This window comes from Eretmochelys imbricata, chromosome 5, assembly GCF_965152235.1.
Source record: "Eretmochelys imbricata isolate rEreImb1 chromosome 5, rEreImb1.hap1, whole genome shotgun sequence".
NCBI lineage: Eukaryota > Metazoa > Chordata > Testudines > Cheloniidae > Eretmochelys > Eretmochelys imbricata.
The window spans coordinates 22537889-22560885 of NC_135576.1; the positions used below are offsets into that span (position 1 = coordinate 22537889).

At 46.7% G+C, this 22997-nt stretch overlaps 1 protein-coding gene across 1 annotated transcript in view; it reads right to left on the reverse strand.

Annotated features, from left to right (window-relative positions):
- The window catches only part of CCBE1 (collagen and calcium binding EGF domains 1), a 184845-nt gene extending 182054 nt beyond the window's left edge, over positions 1-2791 (reverse strand). The window contains exons 1-2 of the mRNA XM_077816232.1: positions 2664-2791; positions 2422-2502 (exon numbers count right to left, since the gene is read on the reverse strand). Of these exons, the coding sequence (XP_077672358.1) occupies positions 2422-2502; positions 2664-2791 (209 nt within the window). The remainder of the gene's footprint in view (positions 1-2421; positions 2503-2663) is intronic.
- Positions 2792-22997: the final 20206 nt, after the last annotated feature.

The window sequence follows — 22997 nt, forward strand, 5'->3', positions numbered from 1 at the left end:
CTCAGGCAAAGGCCTAAGTAAATAGATGGATTTATGAACCATACCCCAAAGGTTAAACTCAGGCTCTTTCAGATCAACAGGAAAAGTGAGTATGACAGTCCAAAACCACTCCACTAAGAACATCTGGCCTGCACGCCCCAAACATTCAAATCTAGGGGCTGCTAGCTAGGGCATGTTGGCTGATTTTAAATGCAGCCCTCATTAGTGCATGGCAAGAGGAAGTGTCAGTTATGCAAATCATGCAGGGTTTCATACATCAATATCATTCCCTTAAATTGCACCCCTGTGGAATATGAAACCATTCACTTCTAAGACATATGCTATAGCCTGGCACAGATGAAAACCAGCAATGATCGAAAGCCATAATTATATGATGGTGTTTTCAGTGGGTTCATAATAGACAAGTATCTATCTAAATATATTTGTCACTATTGGTACCTTTGTTGGTAGTCACAGCACAGAGGTCAATGGTGAAATGGGCCCAGGGATTGAATTATCCCCTTACCCCTGTTGGTTGTTCACTCAAGAGTAAGATTTAGACAAATGCTACCAGAGCAATGTATTTGGAAGCCTATACTGCTACTCCTCAGGCTGTACCTTTCTGTGGATGGAGAGCTGCTATAATTTAGCAAATGTTACTAGTACAGCGGGGGTTACCTGTTACAGTCCCTAACTCAACCTCACCAGAGCACGTGCTGGATACATTGCATCCCATTCACTCCACAGAGCAACTTCCCTGAGTCTAAGCGCTAAGCAGACACAGCTGCTGAAAGACTTTGCAAGGGAAAATGACCAAGCCAGTCAAATGTTAAACATTTCTTTCTGGCTGACTTTAGATACAACTTTTATAAACAACATGCAACCATTAAACCAGCTATTCATCTTCTCGATAGGACTGTCATGAATGTTTACGTGTGTACTACTATCAGCGTCCCATAGCCTACAAACACCAAATACACACACTTACACACACAAAATACACACTCTCACTGTCACCACACACTCGCTGATCACAGCAGTCACACTAGTGCCATAACACCCCATCCATCATAACACACACACAAAGAGACCGTCAGGCATTCTCATACAGACAGACACCCACTCATAGGATTGAGCCAGGTCTGGGAACTTCACTACACAATGTCTGGTGCCACACCAGCAACTGTGACCACTCTGCCTGGCACATCAGTCCTTAGGAGGTTGTGTGTTTGATGACGACACTCACCACAATACAACAATCACACAACTGCCATAATACGCCATCAATCACAACACACAAAGACAAGCACACACTATCGCTACACAATCCCCTGCCACACAAGAGTCATACACGCCTGCCAGAGGCAGCAGGCACACTGTGTAACAAGCACACACTCTCACAACCACACAACACAACACACAAGTGTCACACACACAAGGAGACGGTCATACATTCTCATACCGACAAGCACACATCAGCTGTCACAACACAGTGCACCTCCCCACGAACACAGGAGGCAGCCCTATTCTGGTAGCAAGTACGCACGCTCTCACAAGACAGTGACCATACCACACAAGGCACCGGTGGCACACACTCAGGAGGTGGCAGTCCCACATGCTGGTAACACACAAACACACAGAGAGAAGAGGGAAGTCCCCGTAACAAACACACACACGCACACAGGAGCAGTCCCACGTGCTGGTAATCCACACACATGCCCGTGCTGGTAACAGCACACAGAGGAGAAGGCAGCAGTCCCCGCAACACACACACACACACACACCCCGAGGCGGCAGTCCCACGTGCTGGTAACACGCACCCAGAGAAGGAGAACACACGCGCACGCAGGCACACACACACAAGGAGACGGCGGTCCCACGTGCCGGTAACACACACACACACGCCCGTGCTGGTAACACACACACACACGCACACGCACACACACACACACCCCCGTGCTGGTAACACGCACACAGAGGAGGAGGAGGGGGTGGCAGTCCCGGTAACACCCACACACGGAGGCAGCAGTCCCACATGCTGGTAACACACACACAGAGGAGGAGGAGGAGGGGGTGGCAGTCCCGGTAACACACACCGCCGGAGACGGCGGTCCCACGTGCCGGTAACACACACACACACATACGCCCGTGCTGGTAACACGCACACAGAGGAGGAGGAGGAGGGGGTGGCAGTGCCGGTAACACACACACACGCACACCCCCGTGCTGTAACACACACACACAGAGGAGGAGGAGGAGGGGGTGGCAGTGCCGGTAACACACACACACGCCCGTGCTGGTAACACACACACAGAGGAGGAGGAGGAGGAGGAGGAGGGGGTGGCAGTCCCGGTAACACACACCGCCGGAGACGGCGGTCCCACGTGCCGGTAACACACACACACACACACACACACACGCCCGCGGCCCCGCCCCGCTCACCTGAAGCAGGTGGCCAGCTCGCCGCTGGGTTTCAGGCACGGGTACAGGCTGGTGGCGATCTTGTTCTCGGAACAAACCTCCCTGCGGGGGAAGCCGGAGAGAAGAGGCGGCTTTAGCCAGAGCCCGAGCGGGGCCGGGCAGCGGCGCGGGGGCGCCCCGGGCTGGGGCTGCCAGGTGCAGCCCGGGGCTCTCGGCGGCGCGGGCGGGGAGCCGGCCCCGGTGGGGCGAAGCGGGGGACCCACCTGTCGCGCTCCTCGGGCTCCTCCCGGTAGGTCCAGGTGTGCCCCAGCGCCAGGAGCAGGAGCAGGGCAGCCAGGCTCCGGGGCAGCCGCCGCCGCCCTGCCTCTCCCGGGCCGCTCTGCAGCACCATCGGGCGGCCTCTGCTTCCGCAGCTCCCTCGGCCTCCTCGGAGAGCAGCGCCGCAGCCCCTGCCTACCCCGCCTGCCGAGGAGGAGAGCGGCCCCCTGCGGCGGCCAGATGGTAGCGGGGGGACGTGGAGAGGAGCGGCCGCGGCAGCCAGATGTTCCACCGGGGACAGGCAGCGGTACCCGGGGGCTGGGGAGTCCTCGCCAGAGGCACTGGCAGTGAGGATAGTGGTAGCCAGATGTTGCAGAGGGGGCAGGCAGGGGCAGCTAGGGGACGAGGCAAAGGCTCGAGGTATCTAGATGTTGCAGAGGCGGCAGGGGCAGCTGGGGGGGGGGGCTGGCGATGAGACAGACGCTGGGGTAGCCAGATATTGCCGGGGGGGGGGCAGACAGGGGTAACGGGGGGGGTTGAGAACCAGGCAGACGCTGGGGTTGCCAGATGTTGCCGGGGGGGGGGCAGACGGGTAGCTGGAGGGGGGGGGGGTTGAGAACCAGGCAGACGCTGGGGTGGCCAGATGTTGCGGAGGGGGTGTCTAGGGGCTTCAGCAAGAGGTGGGGCTGGACGCGGGAGAGAAGTTCCCTGGAGCCTGAGTCCCTGTCCGCAGGCAAGTGCCGAGGCAAGCCGCGCTGGAGTTGTGTGGCTGTCGGGGAGGGGGAGGTGTGTATTTACGGGGGGCCGGAGCGGGGGGGGGTCAGTTTCCTAGCGTAGGGATCTCCCCGGGCTCCTGGAGACGCAGTTCTTCGTCTCCTGTGCTACACGCGGGGACATCGCCCTTGCCGTGGTCCGTTTTAAAGGACTCGCGCTCCAGACTCAGCCCTGTGCTCTTTGCTGCCCAGCGATCCTGCCGCCGAAGGAAGAGACCGAAACACGCCAGAGAGACTTGGATGAAAAAACGAAAGGTCCCAGAAACCGAAAGACTCTGAGACAGAAAACCCCCAACACTGTAAAGCTGCCCTCGGCAGTAGGAATGATGGGAGGCTGAGTGCCGGCACATGGCTGCCTTCCAGATCCAGCCTTATCCCACACGTCTCTCTCACAAGGACAGCGTAGCCACAGGATCTCTGCTACAAGTGTTGTTTACCCTTGTGCGCAGTTACCCCTTCCGCCCCATTCCCAGAAGGGAGATCAACTGATAAAACAGTGCATCAGCTGGGGCCCACTGCACCGTGTCATCCTGGTTTTATAGTTCGGGCGCAAATACCATAGAGGAACAAACCCGCCTAATGACCCTACGCTTGCAAATTGGGAGGAGAGCTGAGAAACACTAAATCCCTAAATGGGCTTTGAGAGTAGGGGGTGCTGTCTACAACCATGAAAGGGTTTTGGACAAAAGATAGCGCTTACAGCTACAGTCCTTTCACCTGTAGCGCTGGAAACAGTTTACAGAAGCAGCATTATAATCCCATTTTGCAGCCGGAGAAACTGAGGAACAGAGTTTAAAGACCAAATTGTGACCCCTTTACGCCCACCACTAACCCCGCTGACCTCACTACAGTGAATAAGGCCACACTGTGAATACTGTGAGTAAATTGTTCAATACCACCCAGGCAAACTGGAAGGATTGAATTTCAGGGCCTTTCAGAAATTTCCCCAAACTACCAACCAGACTCTGCTTAGCTATAACAACCCCACCCATAAACAGTTTTGTTCTATTACATACACTAGCAAAACTGCTTTTCTTAACATGTGCTTTTATGTTTTGGGGGTATTTGAAGGTCCTATCTCACAATTATAATAAGCTGCTTCTGTATCTCACTAAAGCATAGATGGTTGTTATTGGCAGATTTTTGTTTTCAGTAGGGAGATGCTTTAAGTGTTTCTTCCATTCTAATTCCTTCTGGTCAAAATAAGGAGTAGGCAGAGACAGAGCCCAGTCCTACCTCACTGAAGTCCATGAGTTTTGGGGGTGTTCCTGGCAGGGGTAAGCCCTAAACTTCTCATTCAGACTCTCTCAAAATCTGAGATAACAGGGAACAAAAGACAGGAACCTGATGTTTGGATCTCGGGGCTTTGTAAGCACCTGTTTCCATATAATGTTCCTTCCCTTCCCCTCCACTCCCCAAGGAGGATAGTATCCAATAACAGAGTTTGAAAGGAAGAGAAGCTTGCACTGCTACAACCCATACTCTGCCTATCTATGGAGTAACAAAAGAACTATTTTCTAGTGATGCTAATCCAGCATTTTTCACAAGCAGTAAAATTCTCCCCCCTAAGTTTTGATTATTATTTTTTTTAAATTTAAAGAGATGGACACAAATGGGAGTAATTTGTCACATCCCCTCCAATCATAACACCACACTTCAGATAAGTTCCAAATTTCACATCTTGGGAAAGTCTATGATTTTATTTTTTCTATAAAGATAGGCTAAGTGGGATGTATAGATTTTTGTAAGTCATTACTGTAACTTTTGTAATACGTAGGCACTGTAATTCAGTACCTATGCTACGCTTATTGTTTTATGTTTATCACGCATTTATGTAAGAAAGTTTGTACTATCAACAATATTGTTTATCTTTAGTAAAAACTAGCAACAAAGGCCTACACTTGCTTCATTTGACATATGTAAGTAGTCCCACTGACTTTAAGGAAACTACATGTATACAAAGTTAAGCATGTACATTATATCTTTGCAAGATCAGGGCCTAAAAAATACAATATAAGAAGTATTTTAGATATGACCATGATATACAAAACTAAACAAGTTTAAGTAAGTTTGGATAATATCCAAACACAGGCCTTTTTTTTTTTTCCAATTAGTAATTTTATTACCAGCTAACACATAAAAGATGTGGGTTAGATCTTTTTGCTTTGTCTCATTTTTAAATGGACGTGCAGCCAAGCCTATTAGGAGCACAAGGGTTACATTTTAAAAAGTGTTGAAGTGTGCCATTGGTTAAGAAAACACTGAAGTGGTCTGATTGCCCCAGGCAGGAATAATCTAGAGGTTTTTGTTTGTTTTTTTAAATACAATAAATAGCCATAAAGTGCTTTTTTGGTGTGAGGGATGCTTTTGTCCTTGCATCGAGGCAAACTTTGTTTTGTTTTGACTTGCACAACTCAAGTATGTATAAAGTTGATAAAGCTACGTGTGAAATTTTGGAGCAGTCTCAAAAAGGAGATGAGGAATTCAGCATAATAGTGGTGCATATTAACAATTTCCTTGGTGTTGTTTATGCAGGAATACAAACATTATTGTGACCCTATGTGTTTTTACAAATGATAATATTGATTAAACATCATACAAATTCAGGTTTTTTCTGGGATTTCACAAGTAGTTTGAGTATTTCATAAACAAGGTTAATCAACTGCACATTAATAAAGAATCTTTCATATGCCCACTTCTGGAGCAGGAGGGCACAACCATCTAGGACATTGCATCACAGTGGTGCAATGAAATTGAAATGTGGAAAGACACCATGGCAAGCCCTGACTCATCCAAAATACATCTCTAAAGAGATCACAAGGCCTTGAGTTAATATACTGTTATGAAGCTTTTAGGCGCTAGCAGTCAGAGCTCCACTGTGCTGGGCATTGCCCCTAAAAATTGAAATCGTAAAGGGTGATTATGATGTATAAAGATGACTTTAAAGTATTCCTTCCTCTGCACAAAAAGGGTGTCCTCCCCCCACCACACACACCCCTTAGAAATAGGAAAACTTCCAAAAAGACTTCTAGCAATTCAGTCTTCCTTGGTTTTGCTAGAACTCTTGTTGGAAGTTTCAGAGATGTGCATTTTCTTAGCCCTTTATTGAAAGAATGACTGTACTTATATTTAACAGACACATCTTGTCAAACATCTCCCATGTGTGTAAATTAAAAAGATGTTAAATAAAGAACAGATTTTAAACAGTCTGAATAAAAATCACTACCGCTCTCACCTGGGTTTCATTTGCACCATGTAGCTTTGCTGTCATAATCCTGTGTAATCCAGTTATCATTAAAGCCTTCTAGTGAAATCAAGGCAGAATAGACCTGATGTTTAAACAAACTGAAGAAAGGTTTTTGAAGACATTTCTCAGGTCTTCCTTCTATCTCAAAGAATCCATTAAAGGTTCAGAAGTCATTTTTTCCATTTTGCATGTTACTTTTCTTATAAGAAAGGCCTCTAAACTTCATGGTGTTGAACTAACCTGTCTCAGAAGATGAAGGCATAAACTGAACTTGTCCAGATTTGAACATGTGGTTCCAAGGAGTATTCCAGGCCTGACGTTTATACATCTAAATTATCCCTCTGTTGGGTAACTTGGGAATTACTATGCTATTTCAGACTAATAGCCCATCTAGTACAGCATCCCATCTCTGAGAGCAGCCAGGACCAGATGCTAGTGAAGAAGGTGCAAGAAAGACTTCTTCTCTAGTGAGTAATTATGCAATAACTAGTCTACGGAGTGGGGGCAAGCAGTTCTTCCTCATCAGTTAGTGGCTGACAAAGAGGGGAATAATAGGCAGAGGACTAGGAGAATGGGGAAGAGAAAGTCAGAGAAAAGAAGACTGGCGAGAAGGAGAACTGGTAGAAATGATGACATGGGATAAAAAAACAGAGAAGGGTTGGGAGGATAAGCAGAGAGCAGCAAGAAGAAGGATAGAGAAATGAAAAACAGAAGGCAGGAGTGAGGTGGGAGAGAGAGAAGGAATGCGGGAAAATAGGAGAAAAGAAGCTGAGGAAAGAAAAGCAAAGTGGTGAGTGAGACTGACATGGGTGGCCACATTCAGCCCTGGTGGAAGCAGATGTGAATTCACTGCATTCAGAGGGTAAGAAAAGGAAGTGAGACACAAGGAAGTGGGGAACAATTGGGTGGGGGGGGGAATGACAGAGCAGAAGTGAGGTGGGGAAAGAAGCTAAAATGTTAGTGGTGCAAAGAGTATGATCTAGAGGTGGATGGTGAGGGATAAGAGCTACAAAAAGGGAACAGGAAGCAGAGGGGAGTACCTTCTGGCAGGGAAAAGTAGTTACCCTGCCCATCTATTTACTTCATCTATCTCATTTCTCATACACCGAGACAGTAAGCTCTTTGGGGAAAGAACTATTTCTTTTACTTCGCCTTGCACAATGGGATGCAATCCCTGACTGGGGGCCTCTAGGTGCTATTGTACAAATTAATATTAAATAAAAACAAGTAGACAGAAAAGCAGAGTGGGGAAGGCGCTCTTGTCATTATCATTATTATGGAGCTTAATCGAACTAGGGGACAAGGGACATTAGCCCTTTATCAGATATTTTCATTAGAAATGCTTTAATACTGGTTGAAGGTATATTCAATTAGATTTGTGTAGCTTTACCCCATCTGATGGAGAAGTAACTTTGGAAAAAGATACTTTAGAAACATCTATACAATGGACAACATCATGCTGCCTCTAAAGGCCATCACAGCTACTGAAAGGAAATACATAAAACTGCTTTCTGCCTTTCACAAATACTTACAGAGCTCATCTTAGATTACTAACAAAAACAAATGGCTTTTGAAAATGTCCACTAAAACAATAGCACTGCTGACCAAGCAGAAAATAAGTAAACAGTAGCTCTAATCCACCAAAAACATAGACAACCACATATATGGCACATGAGAGGACACTAAACAGAGCTGACATTGTCTCTCAGGTTAGTTTTGGGTTTCATTTTGTTATAAAAGAGGAGAGCTGAAGAATGCAAAATCTTTCACAGTATACTGGCTATCAGTCACCAATGGCCTCTGAAGTATGCATGTGCTTCTTGTCAGATGACACGGCTTTGGTCATCCTTCTAAATTTAGAGACAGTAAAACAAAATAGTCCCCTTTGATTTAATCCTTGCAATTATTAGAACAAGGTCTCTGTGTGAGGAGCTGTGAAATTTTCAAACTGTTCCATCCAGTTGTATCATTGCTAGAGTAACCATCACTTTGGCATGTAGTTTTATATCCAAAAGAAAATGCAACCCTGGAGATTCTTGCTCACATGTATGGGACAGAAATGACTGATACATTTTTAATCAGGAAGGAGTTTTTCTGCCACCCATATACTGACACGGATCTCTGGAGCCTTACCTGTGTGATTCCATGAGTAGAGCGTAAGACTTGGAATCTAGAAGAGAGCTTATTGAATAGTCAGCATCAAACCAGGAATTTGGCAGCTCTGCCTTTTTTTGGTTTGCAAATAATTCACGAACCAATTTTGATTTCTGTGCATGAACTCAGTGTTCACATAGCAAGACAGATTAAACGTCATTAATCAATGTGTTTGAAAACTGCAAGAAAGATGTACTTGTGACTAAGGCATAGGAGGCCTGGATTCAGTTCCCCATTCTGTCAGACTTCCGGTGTGATCTTGGGCAACTCACTTAATCTCTGTAACATCTGTAGCTTTTGTCCACCTTTTCTATTTAAACTATGCTTTCCAGGGCCAGAGGTATTTCTATTTGCATCGCATAATAGAGCCCTGCTCTCAGTTGTGGCATCTAGGTGCTTATGGTAATACAAACTATTAACAGTCCCTTCAATTATTCATTATTTGCAGTGTGTGGTCCTGTGGTGTATTTTCTGCTCCTTCATTGGATGACAAACATTGCAACAGGAGAGCAACACATCAATTATGGGGAATGGATACAAATATATGTTACGCCAGTTGTAAATAAGGCTCATGAATAGTTTATTTTACTGAAGAATTTCTGAACTAGAAATAGCAATGGCAAGTTAAATGGACTATTGGGAATATGGAAAATTCTTAGAGATAAGTGATATGAGAATTAGGCTCAAATGTTCACTCAATACAAGACTAGCACTTTAACACTGAAGCGTACAACATCTGTGTCCACTTTCAAAAGTTTGGCTTGAATGGTTTCATGAGTCTCCTATCTTCTGTGCACGCTATATCAGTGTCTGCTATCCCTCAGTATCACTCTACTTTGTAGGTTTCCCTTCAATCGCATTTTAAGTTTAAAAACATGCAATCTTTTTCTATTTTTTTTAAAGCCATCCACTTGTTTTTACATTACATGATGGGAGGCAAATATATGACCTTATCCAAGTTTTTATTGTGAACACTCTAAAGGAGGGCACACCTCAAGACAGACCCGGGGAGCAAATTATTCACGACTATGGTGGTGTCTGTTGGGAGGCTAAATATATTTCCAATATATTCACCCTTAAGGAATGCTTTGGATAAAAACCCGCCATCCCAGGCAAAAGATTTTACACAAAGCCACCGATTCTCATTTGTGCATCTCCCGGCACATCACAGTCATTAGGCTTAAAATTTTTCAAAAGTGATTAATGATTTTGGGCCCCCAATTTGAGACACCTTAGAAGGGCCTGGTTTTCGGAGGGTAGGTCTTCAGAAAATCTGGACCCCTTTAAGGTGTCAAGTTACACACCCAGAAATTAGGCACCTAGGCAGGGCCGTCCCTAGCTATTCTGGGGCCCTACACAGCTCCCCCCCTGGGGGGGGGGGGCTGACTTGGGAGCAGGGGGGAACTGCGGCCCAGCACTCACCGCCAGCGCGGCTGGGGCCGGGTTGCTGCACTTCCCACCGCTCGTGAGTGCAGGCCAAGCCCTGCTTCTGTCCTCAGGGGAGTGGGGGTGGGGCTGGGGTGGAGCAGGGGTGGGAAGAGGCGGGGCTGGGGCGGAGGCCATGGGGAAGAGGTGGGGCAGGGGCTGGAGCAGCATGCAGCTGCACAGGGCACCAGGAAATGTGGTGCCCCAAATTTGCTGGTGCCCTACACAGCTGCGTACTTTGCGTACGGGTAGGGATGGCTCTGCACCCAGGACCTAAATATTTTTTACAATCTGGCCCTTAGTTACTTTGGAAAATGTGGGCCTAATAAATGAACAAGACCCTGAAGCTCAGTGGGAGTTGAGGACCCTCAGCAGCTCACAGGTTTTTCAGTGCTGCAATGTAAGATGACGACATGGTCATGTGCAATGTACAAATTTTAATTACTTGTCTATGTTTTACCAGGAAAAAGGAGATTAACCCACTATTGTGCTGATTTCACTCTGTTCTTCCAGAGTTGCATAGTCAAAAACTTGCCTCACTAGGGTTGCCAGGCATCCGGTTTTCGACTGGAACGCCCGGTCGAAAAGGGACCCTGGTGGCTCTAATCGGCACTGCTGACCAGGCTGTTAAAAGTCCGATCAGCGGTGCAGCAGGGACCTGGGGCTAAGGCAAGCTCCCTGCCTGCCTGGCTCCCAGAAGCAGCCACCAAGTCCCTGCAGCCCCTAGACTCATGGGCAGCCAGGGAGGCTGCGTGTGCTGTCCCCACCCCCAGAGCTAGCCCCACAGCTCCCATTGGTCGGGAACTGTGACCAATGGGAACTGCGGGGGCAGTGCCTGCAGGTGCAAGGGCACTGTGCAGAACCACCCTAGCTGCCCATGTGTCTAGGGGCTGCAGGGACCTGGTGGCTGCTTCCTGGGAGCCACAGTAAGTGCCACCGGGCCCCCGCACCCTGAACCCCTGCCCCAGCCCTGAGTCCCCTCATGCACCCAAACTTCCTCCCAGAGCCTGCATCCCTCCAACACCCTGCCCCAGCCCCCTCCTGCACCCCAAACCCCCTCAGAGCCTTCACCCCCCTCCCACACCCCAACCCCCTGCCCCAGCCCAGTGAAAGTAGGTGAGCGTGGGGGAGAGCAAGCAACAGAGGGAGGGGATGGAGCGAGTGGGGGCGGGGCCTCGGGGAAGGGGCGGGGCAGGGGTGTTCAGTTTTGTGCCATTTGAAAGTTAGCAATCCTAATCACTACATAACTCCACTGTGAAAGGCAGCACAAAGCCACACCTATGTAACCAGTACCAATATTATGGCCAGATTGTGGCTTTGAACCACTGTCTGTTTGTTTTGTTTTTGTTATTTTTTTTTGAGGGGGGGGCGCTGAGAAGGGTTGAGAGCCCAAGGAGGAATTCTAGCTGTGCACTGCAGTTTGAGAGGACCACACTCTCCACTGCATATGAATAGAGAAAGGCCTAGATCCACAGAGGGACTTGCGCGTTGCAACACTGAGCATCACAATGGCTAACTTCTAGACACCTAGAAAATCACTGGAACAACAATGGGATCCACAAACCCTGAGTTAGGCACCTAGGCTACCTGTAGAATGCATGGGGAGAGACATGTGCCTAAAAATTGGATTGACCTCATTCTCTTTGTGGAGCTGGGCCAGAGTGATGGTTCCCAATCATCAGGCCTGGCTGCACCTGCCTTCTTTGGCAAGACAAGCTCCATAAGAAGTCTCTACATCTATTGACAGACAAAGTTATTTTCCATCGGCAGATAAAAATGAACAAAGATTTAACCCAAATGTAACAAGCCTAACCCTGGAGACTGAAAATACACATGGGGCATTTAAACTGAAAATTAGATTTGTTCAAAAAGTTCTGAGCATCTAAAAAACATGGGGTTATAATGACAGTCTGACCTAAATCCTAAATATGCAATATATTCACTAGCAAGGGAATAATAGTAATGTTTATCGCTCTTCATCGCCAAACAGTTTAATTACTCCAGATTGCCTGCTGCCTTTCCAGCTTAATACATAAACTATCCTCCCCCCAATGTATTCTGAATGAGACAGCTGTTCCTGGAGTTTATCCATTCTAATCTTCAGTGAAACATATGTAACTCATCAGAGAGAGGGACCAAATTCTCCCCAATGACTCTAATTTAATGGAGTATGGTACCAGGACAACAGCAGACTGTGGCCCTAACTCTACAACCTATGACAGCTCGATTACTCCTTATTTATTTACTCTTCACTCTCTGCAAAAACACCCCCAGCACTCAATCAAATGTCAAAGAAAGGGGTCAGAAGGCAAGTGACTTAAACTACCTCATTTAAACAGTCCCTTCCCATTAAAGCCAGGCGGTTTTTGTCAAAAGATAAAAGGCTGGTTTTCCTGTAAGGAGTGACCACTGCAAATAAAAATCAGTTACAAATCATCTGAAAATTAGTTACTATCCAGTTATGATTGTGTTCATTCTGGAAGGCTGAATCTTCTTTGGCACACTGTAGATTCAGTAGCCAAAGTAGTTCGTGTACTTAAACTTTTAAAAGCACAAGTTATTTACTGTAGCCAATGATCTCTACTTTAGAACATTATTTTCTTTCTAGCCAGAATTCCCTGAAATGCACAGTTGAGGTTCAGAAAACTTAAAACAATCGTTTGGGGGATTTGTATAAATGGAAAACTGGTGAGACTAAAAAAAGGGGGGGGGGGTTATCCTGGAAAATGTTGATCTGCAACAATCAGTGGTGCGTAAGACGGCTTCAAAGTTGGAGAATAGGTAGGAAGCAAACAGTGCATGTTAAGAAAAGATTTTTCTCATATCAAAATGAGAAAAAAAAACATTTGAAAATTTATCAAAGTACAAGTTAAGATAAATAGAAAAAAGAAACCTTACCTTTGAGAAGGACCTTTCCCCTCCTAGATGTCAATTTCCATCTGCCCTGAGTTCATGCTAAAGTGCCATGATCCCCAGTTTGTGATAGCCCTATCTGTTGCTGTAGCCTCACAATCAGTCAGTCTTACAGTAAGAGATTATAGGTGGTGTGTGTGAATAAAGCAAAGATGGGGGTTTTTTTAGATTTACTTATTTGCACAAAGACAAGTCACACACTATGCATATTGAAGCTGGGCTTGATCCCCATCACCTCCAACCCTTCCTAAAATAGTCACCAATGAATGTACTGTCTTTCTATGTACTAGTCTGATGTTAACTTCTAGTGGCTGTCCCACAGGTGCCATATACTCTTTATCATTAATATCAGCTAAAGGATTTCTCCTTGAGTTCAAGTGATTGAGGGCTGTGGATCTGGAACTGAAGGACGGTGTTTCTGTTCCTCATTCCCACTATGTGTGCAATTTGTGTTATAATTGTTTCTTTTGCCAGCTGAAGTGATGTGTTAAAGAATGGCACCTGACCTCCTGTGACTTTCATAGGTTTGGGACAAACTTTTGTAGGTCAGAAGGGACTATTAGATTATATAGTCTGACCTCCTGTTTGTCCATCGGGGGTAATGTAACACACTGTCTTGATTGTAGGAGTATGGGATGTTACCCTCTAGCATCAAGCCCACAAAGAAGATAATAAAGGGACCAGTTACTATCATCTCTTAGAGTCCAGGCTCTGTGATAGAATTTATATGCATACTTGAGTCTTACATGATGCAGCAGAAGGTTTTGTTACATCCAGGACAGATTTGTTGCAAAGTTTACACGGTATTATGCCAGGCTAAGCCTAGGTGCCTCTCTGCCCAAGAATGAGGCTACAGCAGTACCAAGCATCCCCCACCACTCCTTTGCTGGGCCGGGGGAGCAAAAAAGGGGCATCAGTCAACTCGTGTTGTCAGCGTGGCCAGGTCAGACGGAGCAACTGCTGATTGAACACCTTCTCTCAGTGGCTCCTGCCAAAGAAAGATTCTGTGGAGATCCAATGGGAATGAAAGCCCTGCCATGCGCCGAAATTCAAACAGAGGGCATTGGCAGTCTCACTAGCTGGCCTCACTTGGGCCATTTCACACGCAGCCCACCCACTGCAGAGATGTCATTTAAAGCTCCTATGTCAGCTTTACTGTTTCTGGCCTACCATGCATAACAAACAACGGGCCACACTGAGATCCCACCAAAGGTTTAATACCCGCTACAGACCCCTTGACTCTTCCCTGCCCTCCCGTGTTTCCTCAGGCATTTCAGATGGAGCTAGTTTCAGGTAGAGAGAGAAAACAGGGTTTGGGTGGGGCCGGGGGCAGGGGATTCATTGCTGATTGGAATTGGATGGTAGCACCTGGCAGTGTTTTAGTGCTGTAGCCATTGTTATTTTAATTGGTATGAATTTCAAGTTATTGTGATAGTGCTCAGAGGTCTGGTTAGAGCTTATTGATTTATCAACGCTAGCCAACTCTACAAAGAACCATCTGTTTTGCGGACAACACAGTAGCAGAAATAAAGCGATCCGCTCACTTTTCTCTACTACCCCTTACCTCTAACCCTCATTTACACCACAGCAGGCAAGCATGAGGCCACGTCTACACTAGCAAGCTCACAGGGGCAGCACAGCTGTACTGATGGCTCATGTAGCTACTCTACGCGGATGGGAGAGAGCCTCCCGTCAACATACTAAAACCACCTCAACGAGCGGCGATAGCTAAATCAGTGGGAGAGGCTCTCCTGCCGACACAGCTCTGGGCACGCTACCGCTTATGCTGGCAAAACTTAAGTCACTCAGGGATGTGGTTTTTTCTACACCCCTGAGTGACATAAGTTTTGCCAACAGAAGTGCTACTATAGATATGGTACTACTCCTGTGATTTAATAGCATTTTACAGCTACTTTGCACTAGTCTAAATGCCAGCATGAGATACAGGGCAATGGAGAATCAAGCCCAAAGTCGCAGGAAGGATGGTCTAGAACTAGGGCGCTAGCCTGGGATTTGAGAAATCTAGATTCAATGTCCCACTCCTCCACAAACTGGGTGGCACTGGCAAGTCACTTCATCTCTGTGCCGCAATTCCCAATTATAAAGTGGGAATAATAGCACTTCCCATAGATACACTGAAGACTTTAAGGTGGTCATTTACTATGGTAATGGGGACTATAGCAGTAACACTTTACCCACTCTGGCTTCAGGCTAGCCACAGCCTCATTTTCCTCTTCAATCCCAGGGCCAATCACCTGCCCACATTTGCCCAGAAAGGACTCACTGCCACACCCAGAATCTTTCAGGCCCTTGTTCCAGGGCACTGTTTTATTAACTGAAACAAACATAACACTTACAATCAGTGCAGGCTGCTAGAGGCCTTTCACTCTTTTCTCCTCCGCTAGGCTAGTCACAGGGAGCAACCTCTATACTACAACCCCTTTCAACTAGGGCTTTTCAGCCATTGATAGATAACGCCTGTCCCCCTTCTCAGATGGGATTCAAAATTGAAAAGGGCAGGTTGGCCCCAGGTTCTCTAGTCCTTAAAGGGGCAGGCCTCAGCCTGATACTGGAGCCATAAGTATCTTAGATAGATAGCAATGAACATTTCAACCTGCTATTTAAAGGTCTTTTATTCATTACCTCTGTTAGAGTCCTAAAAGAACCACCAGAATGGAGGCACAGAATTTAAACTAAATGGCCCTGCACATGCTACCTGTCCCTTGCAGCCAGCAAACACTACATGGCTGATCTTTCACCTTTTCCAAATACAGACAAAATACAGACAAAAACCAGAAAACAAATCTACTCTTTCCTCCCAAATGGGTGGGAATGATTTAAAAGCCTAGAAGAAAGGTTCCCCCTCCCCCCCATGAACCACTGTATAAACAAACCCCACAAAAGTTCAGTCAGCATTTCCCTTTGTAAAACTACCTACATATAATAAAGGAGTGAGTACTAGAACAATCATGATTGCAACTCATTTTTACTGAGCAACGGAAGAAACTTGAATAAAGCTAGCAGTGCATGTCTTGGCACTTAGTTAAGTTGGCCTAAACTGCATTTGCTTATTCACCCGCCAGTCAGGCAATGCTTCCAAAATGTTTCTCTGGAATATGTTCCTTGTGTCTGCAGGAGCTATTTATAATCTACAACACTTATTTTTGGATTACACTCATCTAGGTGGCTCCTTGCCACAAGAGAAATGGGGTTTAAATGAATTCCAAAAACGTGTATGAAGTATTGCACTTGGGCTGAGGCACTTCCAAGTACAGTGGCCTGGCCACGTGCACAGAATGGTCAGACCTCTTGTGAGCAGGCACAGCTCCGCTGACACCAGTGAACTCTGTCTGGTGCGTTCACATGGGTTCTGGTCTCTTAAGTGCCCTGCCTTTCTTGGTAGGGTTCTCCTCAGAAGAACCTCTCTCAGAGCATAGGCTGATACAGAGGAGCAACCAGGAAGCAGCTCAAAATGCTTTGTCTGTGTTGGTTATTTAAAACAGTAGTTCTCAACCTATTTACCATAGTGGACCGCATCCAATACTATCTGTATGGCCCTGAGGATGGCACATGGGCCACAGCTCTGTGCTGATTGGGCCACAAGTGGCCAGTGGGCTGCAAGTTGAGAACCACTGATTGAGAACCTCTCCTGGATTTAAGCAAGCTGTGCGTAGATTTCAGCAATACCTACTCCGGTCCACCCCACCCCCAAGAAAGGAACACGTTAGAAATGCTCCCACTTCTTGTCTTGTTAGACTTAGGCTGTAAACTCTTCAGGGTAAAGCTTTTCTTTTGTTTGTACAGCACATAATGGGGACCTGGCCTCTGGAAACTCTCAAGACACAAATAATAATGATAATAGATTCGCTCATCTGCAACCAAGTCTGAGCAAGAGAGATTGCTATTATCAGCTAAAGGTGAATAGAATGTGTCATTAATGTCATGTTGTAATAAAGGTGTGCCAACAATTGGAGAACTGATTTATATATTCATTGTGTACAGACCTTTAATTACAATGGAGCTCCTCCTGATTTACACCAAAATAAGTGAGATCAGAATCTTGCCCTATAACATATGTACACTGCAAATATAACTTGCCAGTACAGATAAATACATTTGTTTGTAAATGTGCAAATACTGCAAAGACGACTAGTTAGCCATACCTAGCTTGGGTGGCAAATCCACCTTTTCTGACATGGAAAAACTTGCCTCCCAAAGGTGTGCAGTCTAGTCGAAAATCCTATCAGTTGCCCACTATTCTCATGGCAAATCTGAAATCATTGCACTGTACATATGGAGGCAGTGGAAAAGCACCGAACTGGGACTTGGCCACTGACTTACAAGTCACTGCCCCACTCTGTGCCTCAATTTCCCCATTGGCAAAAAGAGAATAATGATGTTGCCCTCCTTTGTAAAACACTTTGAGTTCTACTGATGACAAGTGCTGCATAAGTGTTAGGTATTATTGTTGGATTTCAGACAGACTGTTCTAACCCTGGGTTTTATTGCAAAATGTGTTTCTTTCTGCTATGGAGTATTTGCAACAGTGATGGGCAAATCTACAGTCAGTTATTTGAGTAGCTGGCAAGCTGTAGTATTCACAGCACTAGCTTCAGTAGCTCATGGTCCCGTTCATGTTATATTTATATTGCAACAGCGAGATTTCCTAAAATTCCCAGAGAGCAGCAACACCGAAAGTCACATTACTAATGTCATGACAACATATAGAGTTACATCTTGCTCCTGTTGAAGTCAATGACAAAACGCCCTCTCTGAGTTCAACTAAAGCAGGATTGGGTTTATAGTCTTATTATTTTCAGCAAGACAGGTTGTCAAGTTAGCAACAGAACTTTTCCAAAATGTAAAGAGAGAATGTGTTTTGAGTGACTGACGCTCTGTGTTATTCTGTAACTAAACCCCTCAATTTAAGAGACATTTGTTGCCATTTACTCATAATTCTCAGGAGGAGGGAAGGTGAAAAATGGGCCACTCACTATATGGGTCAGTCCCACTGTTTTTTGTTATATTCTCACCCCTATTAGCTGGCATGCAGCCTCTATCCCCCATCCTGGCAGGCTGCCCAATCTGTGTGCAGTAATTTGGATGAGAAAACACAGGGGCTGCATAATTTAAGCAGCAGCTTTGTCAGTCAGTTCTCTTGTGTCAGTTACATGAAAACATTCATGATTTTTCATACACACAGAGAGACCCCATATTTCCAGCTTGAGTGATTTGTTTTAGATTAAGGGAAACCACAAAACAATAATGAATAAAACTAAAATCCCATGGGAGAGCACAGGGTGCAGAGAACACCTGATGTATCAACTTAGCCCTGGTCTACACAACGGGGTTAAGTTGAAGTTAGCCGCGTTAGGTCCATTTAAAAATGGCTGCGTCCACACAACCAACCCTGTTCCGTCGACCTAAAAGGCTCTTAAAATCGACTTCTGTACTCCTCCCCGATGAGGGAACTAGTGCTAAAATCGACCTTGCAGGGTCGAATTTGGGGTAGTGTGGACGCAAATCGACAGTATTGGCCTCCGGGAGCTATCCCAGAGTGCTCCAATGTGACCGCTCTGGACAGCACTTTGAACTCCAATGCACGAGCCAGGTACACAGGAAAAGCCCCAGGAACTTTTGAATTTAATTCTGGTTTGGTCAGCGTGGCGAGCTCAGCAGCACAGGTGACCATGCAGTCCCCCCAGAATTGCAAACAAGCTCCAGCATGGACCGAAAGGGAGACCCTGGATCTGATTGCTGTATGGGAAGAAGAATCTGTGCAGGCCAAACTCTGATCAAAAAGAAGAAATGCAAATATATATGCCAAAATCTCACACGGCATGGTGGAGAGAAGCTACAACAGGGACACACAGCAGTGCCACGTGAAAGTTAAGCCTACCAAAAGACAAAGGAGGCAAACGGTCGCTCTGGGTCAGAGCCCCATACATGCCGCTTCTATGATCAGCTGCATGGCATTCGGGGGGGGCGGACCCTACTACTATCCCACCACTGTCCATGGACACCTGCAAAGGGGGAGTCTCACGCACCAGGGAGGAGGATTTTGTGGATGAGGAAGAGGAGGAGGAGAAGGAGGAGAATGCGCAGCAGGCAAGCAATGAATCTGTTCTCCCCAGCAGCCAGGACCTTTTCATCACCCTGGAGCCAATACCCTCCCAAGGCAGGATCCCTGACCCTGAAGCTGGAGAAGGCACCTCTGGTGAGTGCACATTTGTAACTACAGTACAGGGTTTAAAAGCAATTGTGTTTAATGTTTTGATTTGCCCTGAAGAATTGGGGTGCATTCATGGACAGTACAGCTACTGGGAAAGTCTGTTAACGTGTCTGGGGATGGAGTGGGAATCCTCCAGGGACATCTCCATGAAGCTCTCCTGGAGGTACTCTGAAAGACTTTGCAGAGGGTTTCTGGGGAGAGCTGCCTTATTTCATCCTCCATGGTAGGACACTTCACCACGCCAAGCCAGTAGCAAATAGTCTGGAATCATTGCAGCACAAAGCATGGCAGTGAACGGTCCCGGTTTTGGTTGCATTCAAGCAACATTCGGTCTATATCTTTCTGTGTTAGCCTCAGGAGAGTGATATCATTCATTGTCACCTGGTTGAAATAGGGGAATTTTTGTAAGGGAACAGTAAAAGGACCCTGTTCATGCTGGGCTGTTTGCGCTTGGCTAAAAGGGATCATCCCGGAGAATAGCCACGCGGAGGGGTGGGGGAGCTGTGTGCTGCACATCCACCCGAAAACCACAGCCCCTCCTTTTAAATGTGAAACCCAACCCATTGCTTGCTCTGGGAAAGGAGGGCACTGCAGTTTGAAAACATTCCCACATGTTATGAAGGCATAAGAAGCCAACCCCGCATACCAAACGGCTTACCATGGCTGCCTGGAAACTGAATTCTGTTGCCCAGCCGTGTGTGTGTGTGATGTGTCACCATATCGGCAGGTGCTCAATATAAAAAGAAAAATGTGACCTTGTATCTAAAGCACATGTGCTGTCTGCTGTGAATTGCTTGATTCACTGTGAAAGAGTCTCCCTTTTGTTCTCAGAAATGTATCATCTTAAATTTTATTCTCCCTTTTTTATCTCCCCCCAGGTGCAAATATTTCTATGCTCCCCCTATTATCTCCGCCCCTGAGGTTATCGCAGATTAGAAGGCAAAAAAACCGCACTTGTGAAGACATGTTTGCCGAGCTCATGCAGTCCTCCCGCACTGATAGGGCACAGCTTAATGCATGGAGGCATTCAGTGGCAGAGGCCAGTAAAGAATTAAGTGAGCGCGAAGAGCAGAGGCAGGATGTGATGCTGAGGCTAATGGGGGAGTGAACGGACATGATGAAGTGTCTGTTGGGGGAGCAATGGACATGATGAAGCGTCTGTTGGAGCTGCAGGAAAGCCAACAAGAGCACAGACCCCCGCTGCATCCACTGTATAGCTGCATGCCCTCCTCCCCAAGTTCCATATCTGCCTCACCCAGACGCCCAAGAATGAGGGGTGGGGGAAAGGCTCTGGGCACCCAGCCACTCCACTCCAGAGGATGGCCCAAGCAACAAAAGGCTGTCATTCAAACAGTTTGATTATTAGTGTGACTACAATAAACAATATGGCCTTGTCCTTCCCTTCTCCCCCACCCCACCCAGGCTACCTCGTCCATTATCTCATTTTTTTTAATTAATAAAGAAAGAATGCATGGTTTCAAAACAACAGTTATTTTATTTTGAAGGGGGGAGGGTGGTTGGCTTACAGGGAATTAAAATCAACAAAGGGGGCAGGTTTGCATCAAGGAGAAACACACACAACTGTCACACTGTAGCCTGGCCAGTCATGAAACTGGTTTTCAAAGCCTCTCTGAGGCGCAGCGTGCCTAGCTGTGCTCTTCTAATCGCCTGGTGTCTGGCTGCTCAAAATCGGACACCAGGCAATTTGCCTCAACTTCCCACCCTGCCATAAACATCTCCCCCTTACTCTCACAGATATTATGGAGCACACAGCAAGCAGCAATAACAATGGGAATGTTGGTTGCGCTGAGGTCTGTCCTAGTCACTAAACAGCGCCAGCAAGCTTTTAAATGTCCAAAGGTACATTCTACCACCATTCTGCACTTGCTCTGCCTGTAGTTGAACAGCTCCTGACTACTGTCCAGGCTGCCTGTGTATGGCTTCATGAGCCATGGCTTTAAGGGGTAGGCTGGGTCCCCAAGGATAACTATAGGCATTTCAACATCCCCAACGGTAATTTTCTGATCTGGGAAGTAAGTCCCTTCTTGCATCTGCTTGAACAGCCCAGAGTTCCTAAATATGCGAGCCTCATGCACCTTTCCCAGCTATCGCACGTTGATGTCGGTGAAACGTCCTTTGTGATCCACCAGTGCTTGCAGCACCATTTAAAGTACCCCTTGCAGTTTACGTACTGGTTGGCAAGGTGGTCCGGTCTCAAGATAGGGATATGTGTTCCGTCTATTGCCCCACCGCAGTGAGGGAACCCCATTGCAGCAAAGCCATCCAGTATGACCTGCACATTTCCCAGAGTCACTTCCCTTGATAACAGAATGTCAATGATTGCATTGGTTACTTGGATCACAGCAGCCCCCCACAGTAGACTTGCCCACTCCAAATTGATTCCCAACTGACCGGTAGCAGTCAGGCGTTGCAAGCTTCCACAGGGCTATCGCCATGCGCTTCTCAACTGTCAGGGCAGCTCTCATCTTGGTATTCCTGCCCTTCAGGGTGGGGGAAAGCAACTCACAGAGTTCCAGGAAAGTTTCGCAGTCACTGTGAATCATCCTATACCTGCAACACTATGCAGTCCCACCAGTTTGTGCTTGTTTGCCTGGCCCAGACTCGGCGTTCCACTGTATCAACCAGCCCCACTGTCCCCATGATGTCCCAATTGCCACAGCCTGTGCTTTCAGGAATGTCTGTGTCCATGTCCTCATCAAAATCCTCCTCGTGCTGGCATCTCTTAGCCCAGTTCTGCATATAGTCCAGGATAATGCGTGAGGTGTTTACAAAACTCACAACAGCAGCGGTGACAGTGAACTGAGCGGCCTCCATGCTTGCCGTGATATGGTGTCTGCATGGGTAACCCAGGAAAAAAGGTGCAAAATGATTGTCTACCGTTGCTTTCACAGAGGGAGGGGCACCTGACGACATGTACCTGAAACCGTCTGTGACAATGTTTTTGCCCCATCAGGCATTGGGCTCTTAACCCAGAATTCCAATGGGCAACGGAGACTGCGGGAACTGTGGGATAGCTACCCTCAGTGCACCACTCTGTAATTCGATGTTGCCACGGTAGTGAGGACGCACTACGCCGACTTAATGCGCTTAGTGGGAACAGGTGGAGTTAGGCTAGAAGCAACTCAGCTACATGGACAGAATAGTCTGCAGGGTTTAATAAGTTCAACTTAACCTGCATTCAGCTCTGCTCTTTCCAAAGGAAACAGGCAGGGACTCAGCTGGACATGTGGGTGAACGAGAGGCAGCCAGCAAGCAGTCCAGCTGTGCTGGCAATGTGGCCCTAGAGAAAGCTAAGAGAGAAAGTGTTTGGGGCACAGAGTGCTGTCTGGAAAGGCAGGTTTGGGACAGCGAGCAAAGAAACTGGTTCCTGCTGTTTGATTCCTGCTGTGTTCAGGGAAACAGGACTTTCTAAATAAAGAAGATTGCATCAAAAAAATACCCAACTCTCATCAATTTCTCCTCCTAATTGGAACAACCTGCAACATCCTGAATTTAGCTAACCACACAGGTCAAAAGGCATAATATTATATACTACAGGGGGATTGGCAAAATAGAGTAGTGTGTTTGGGACTCA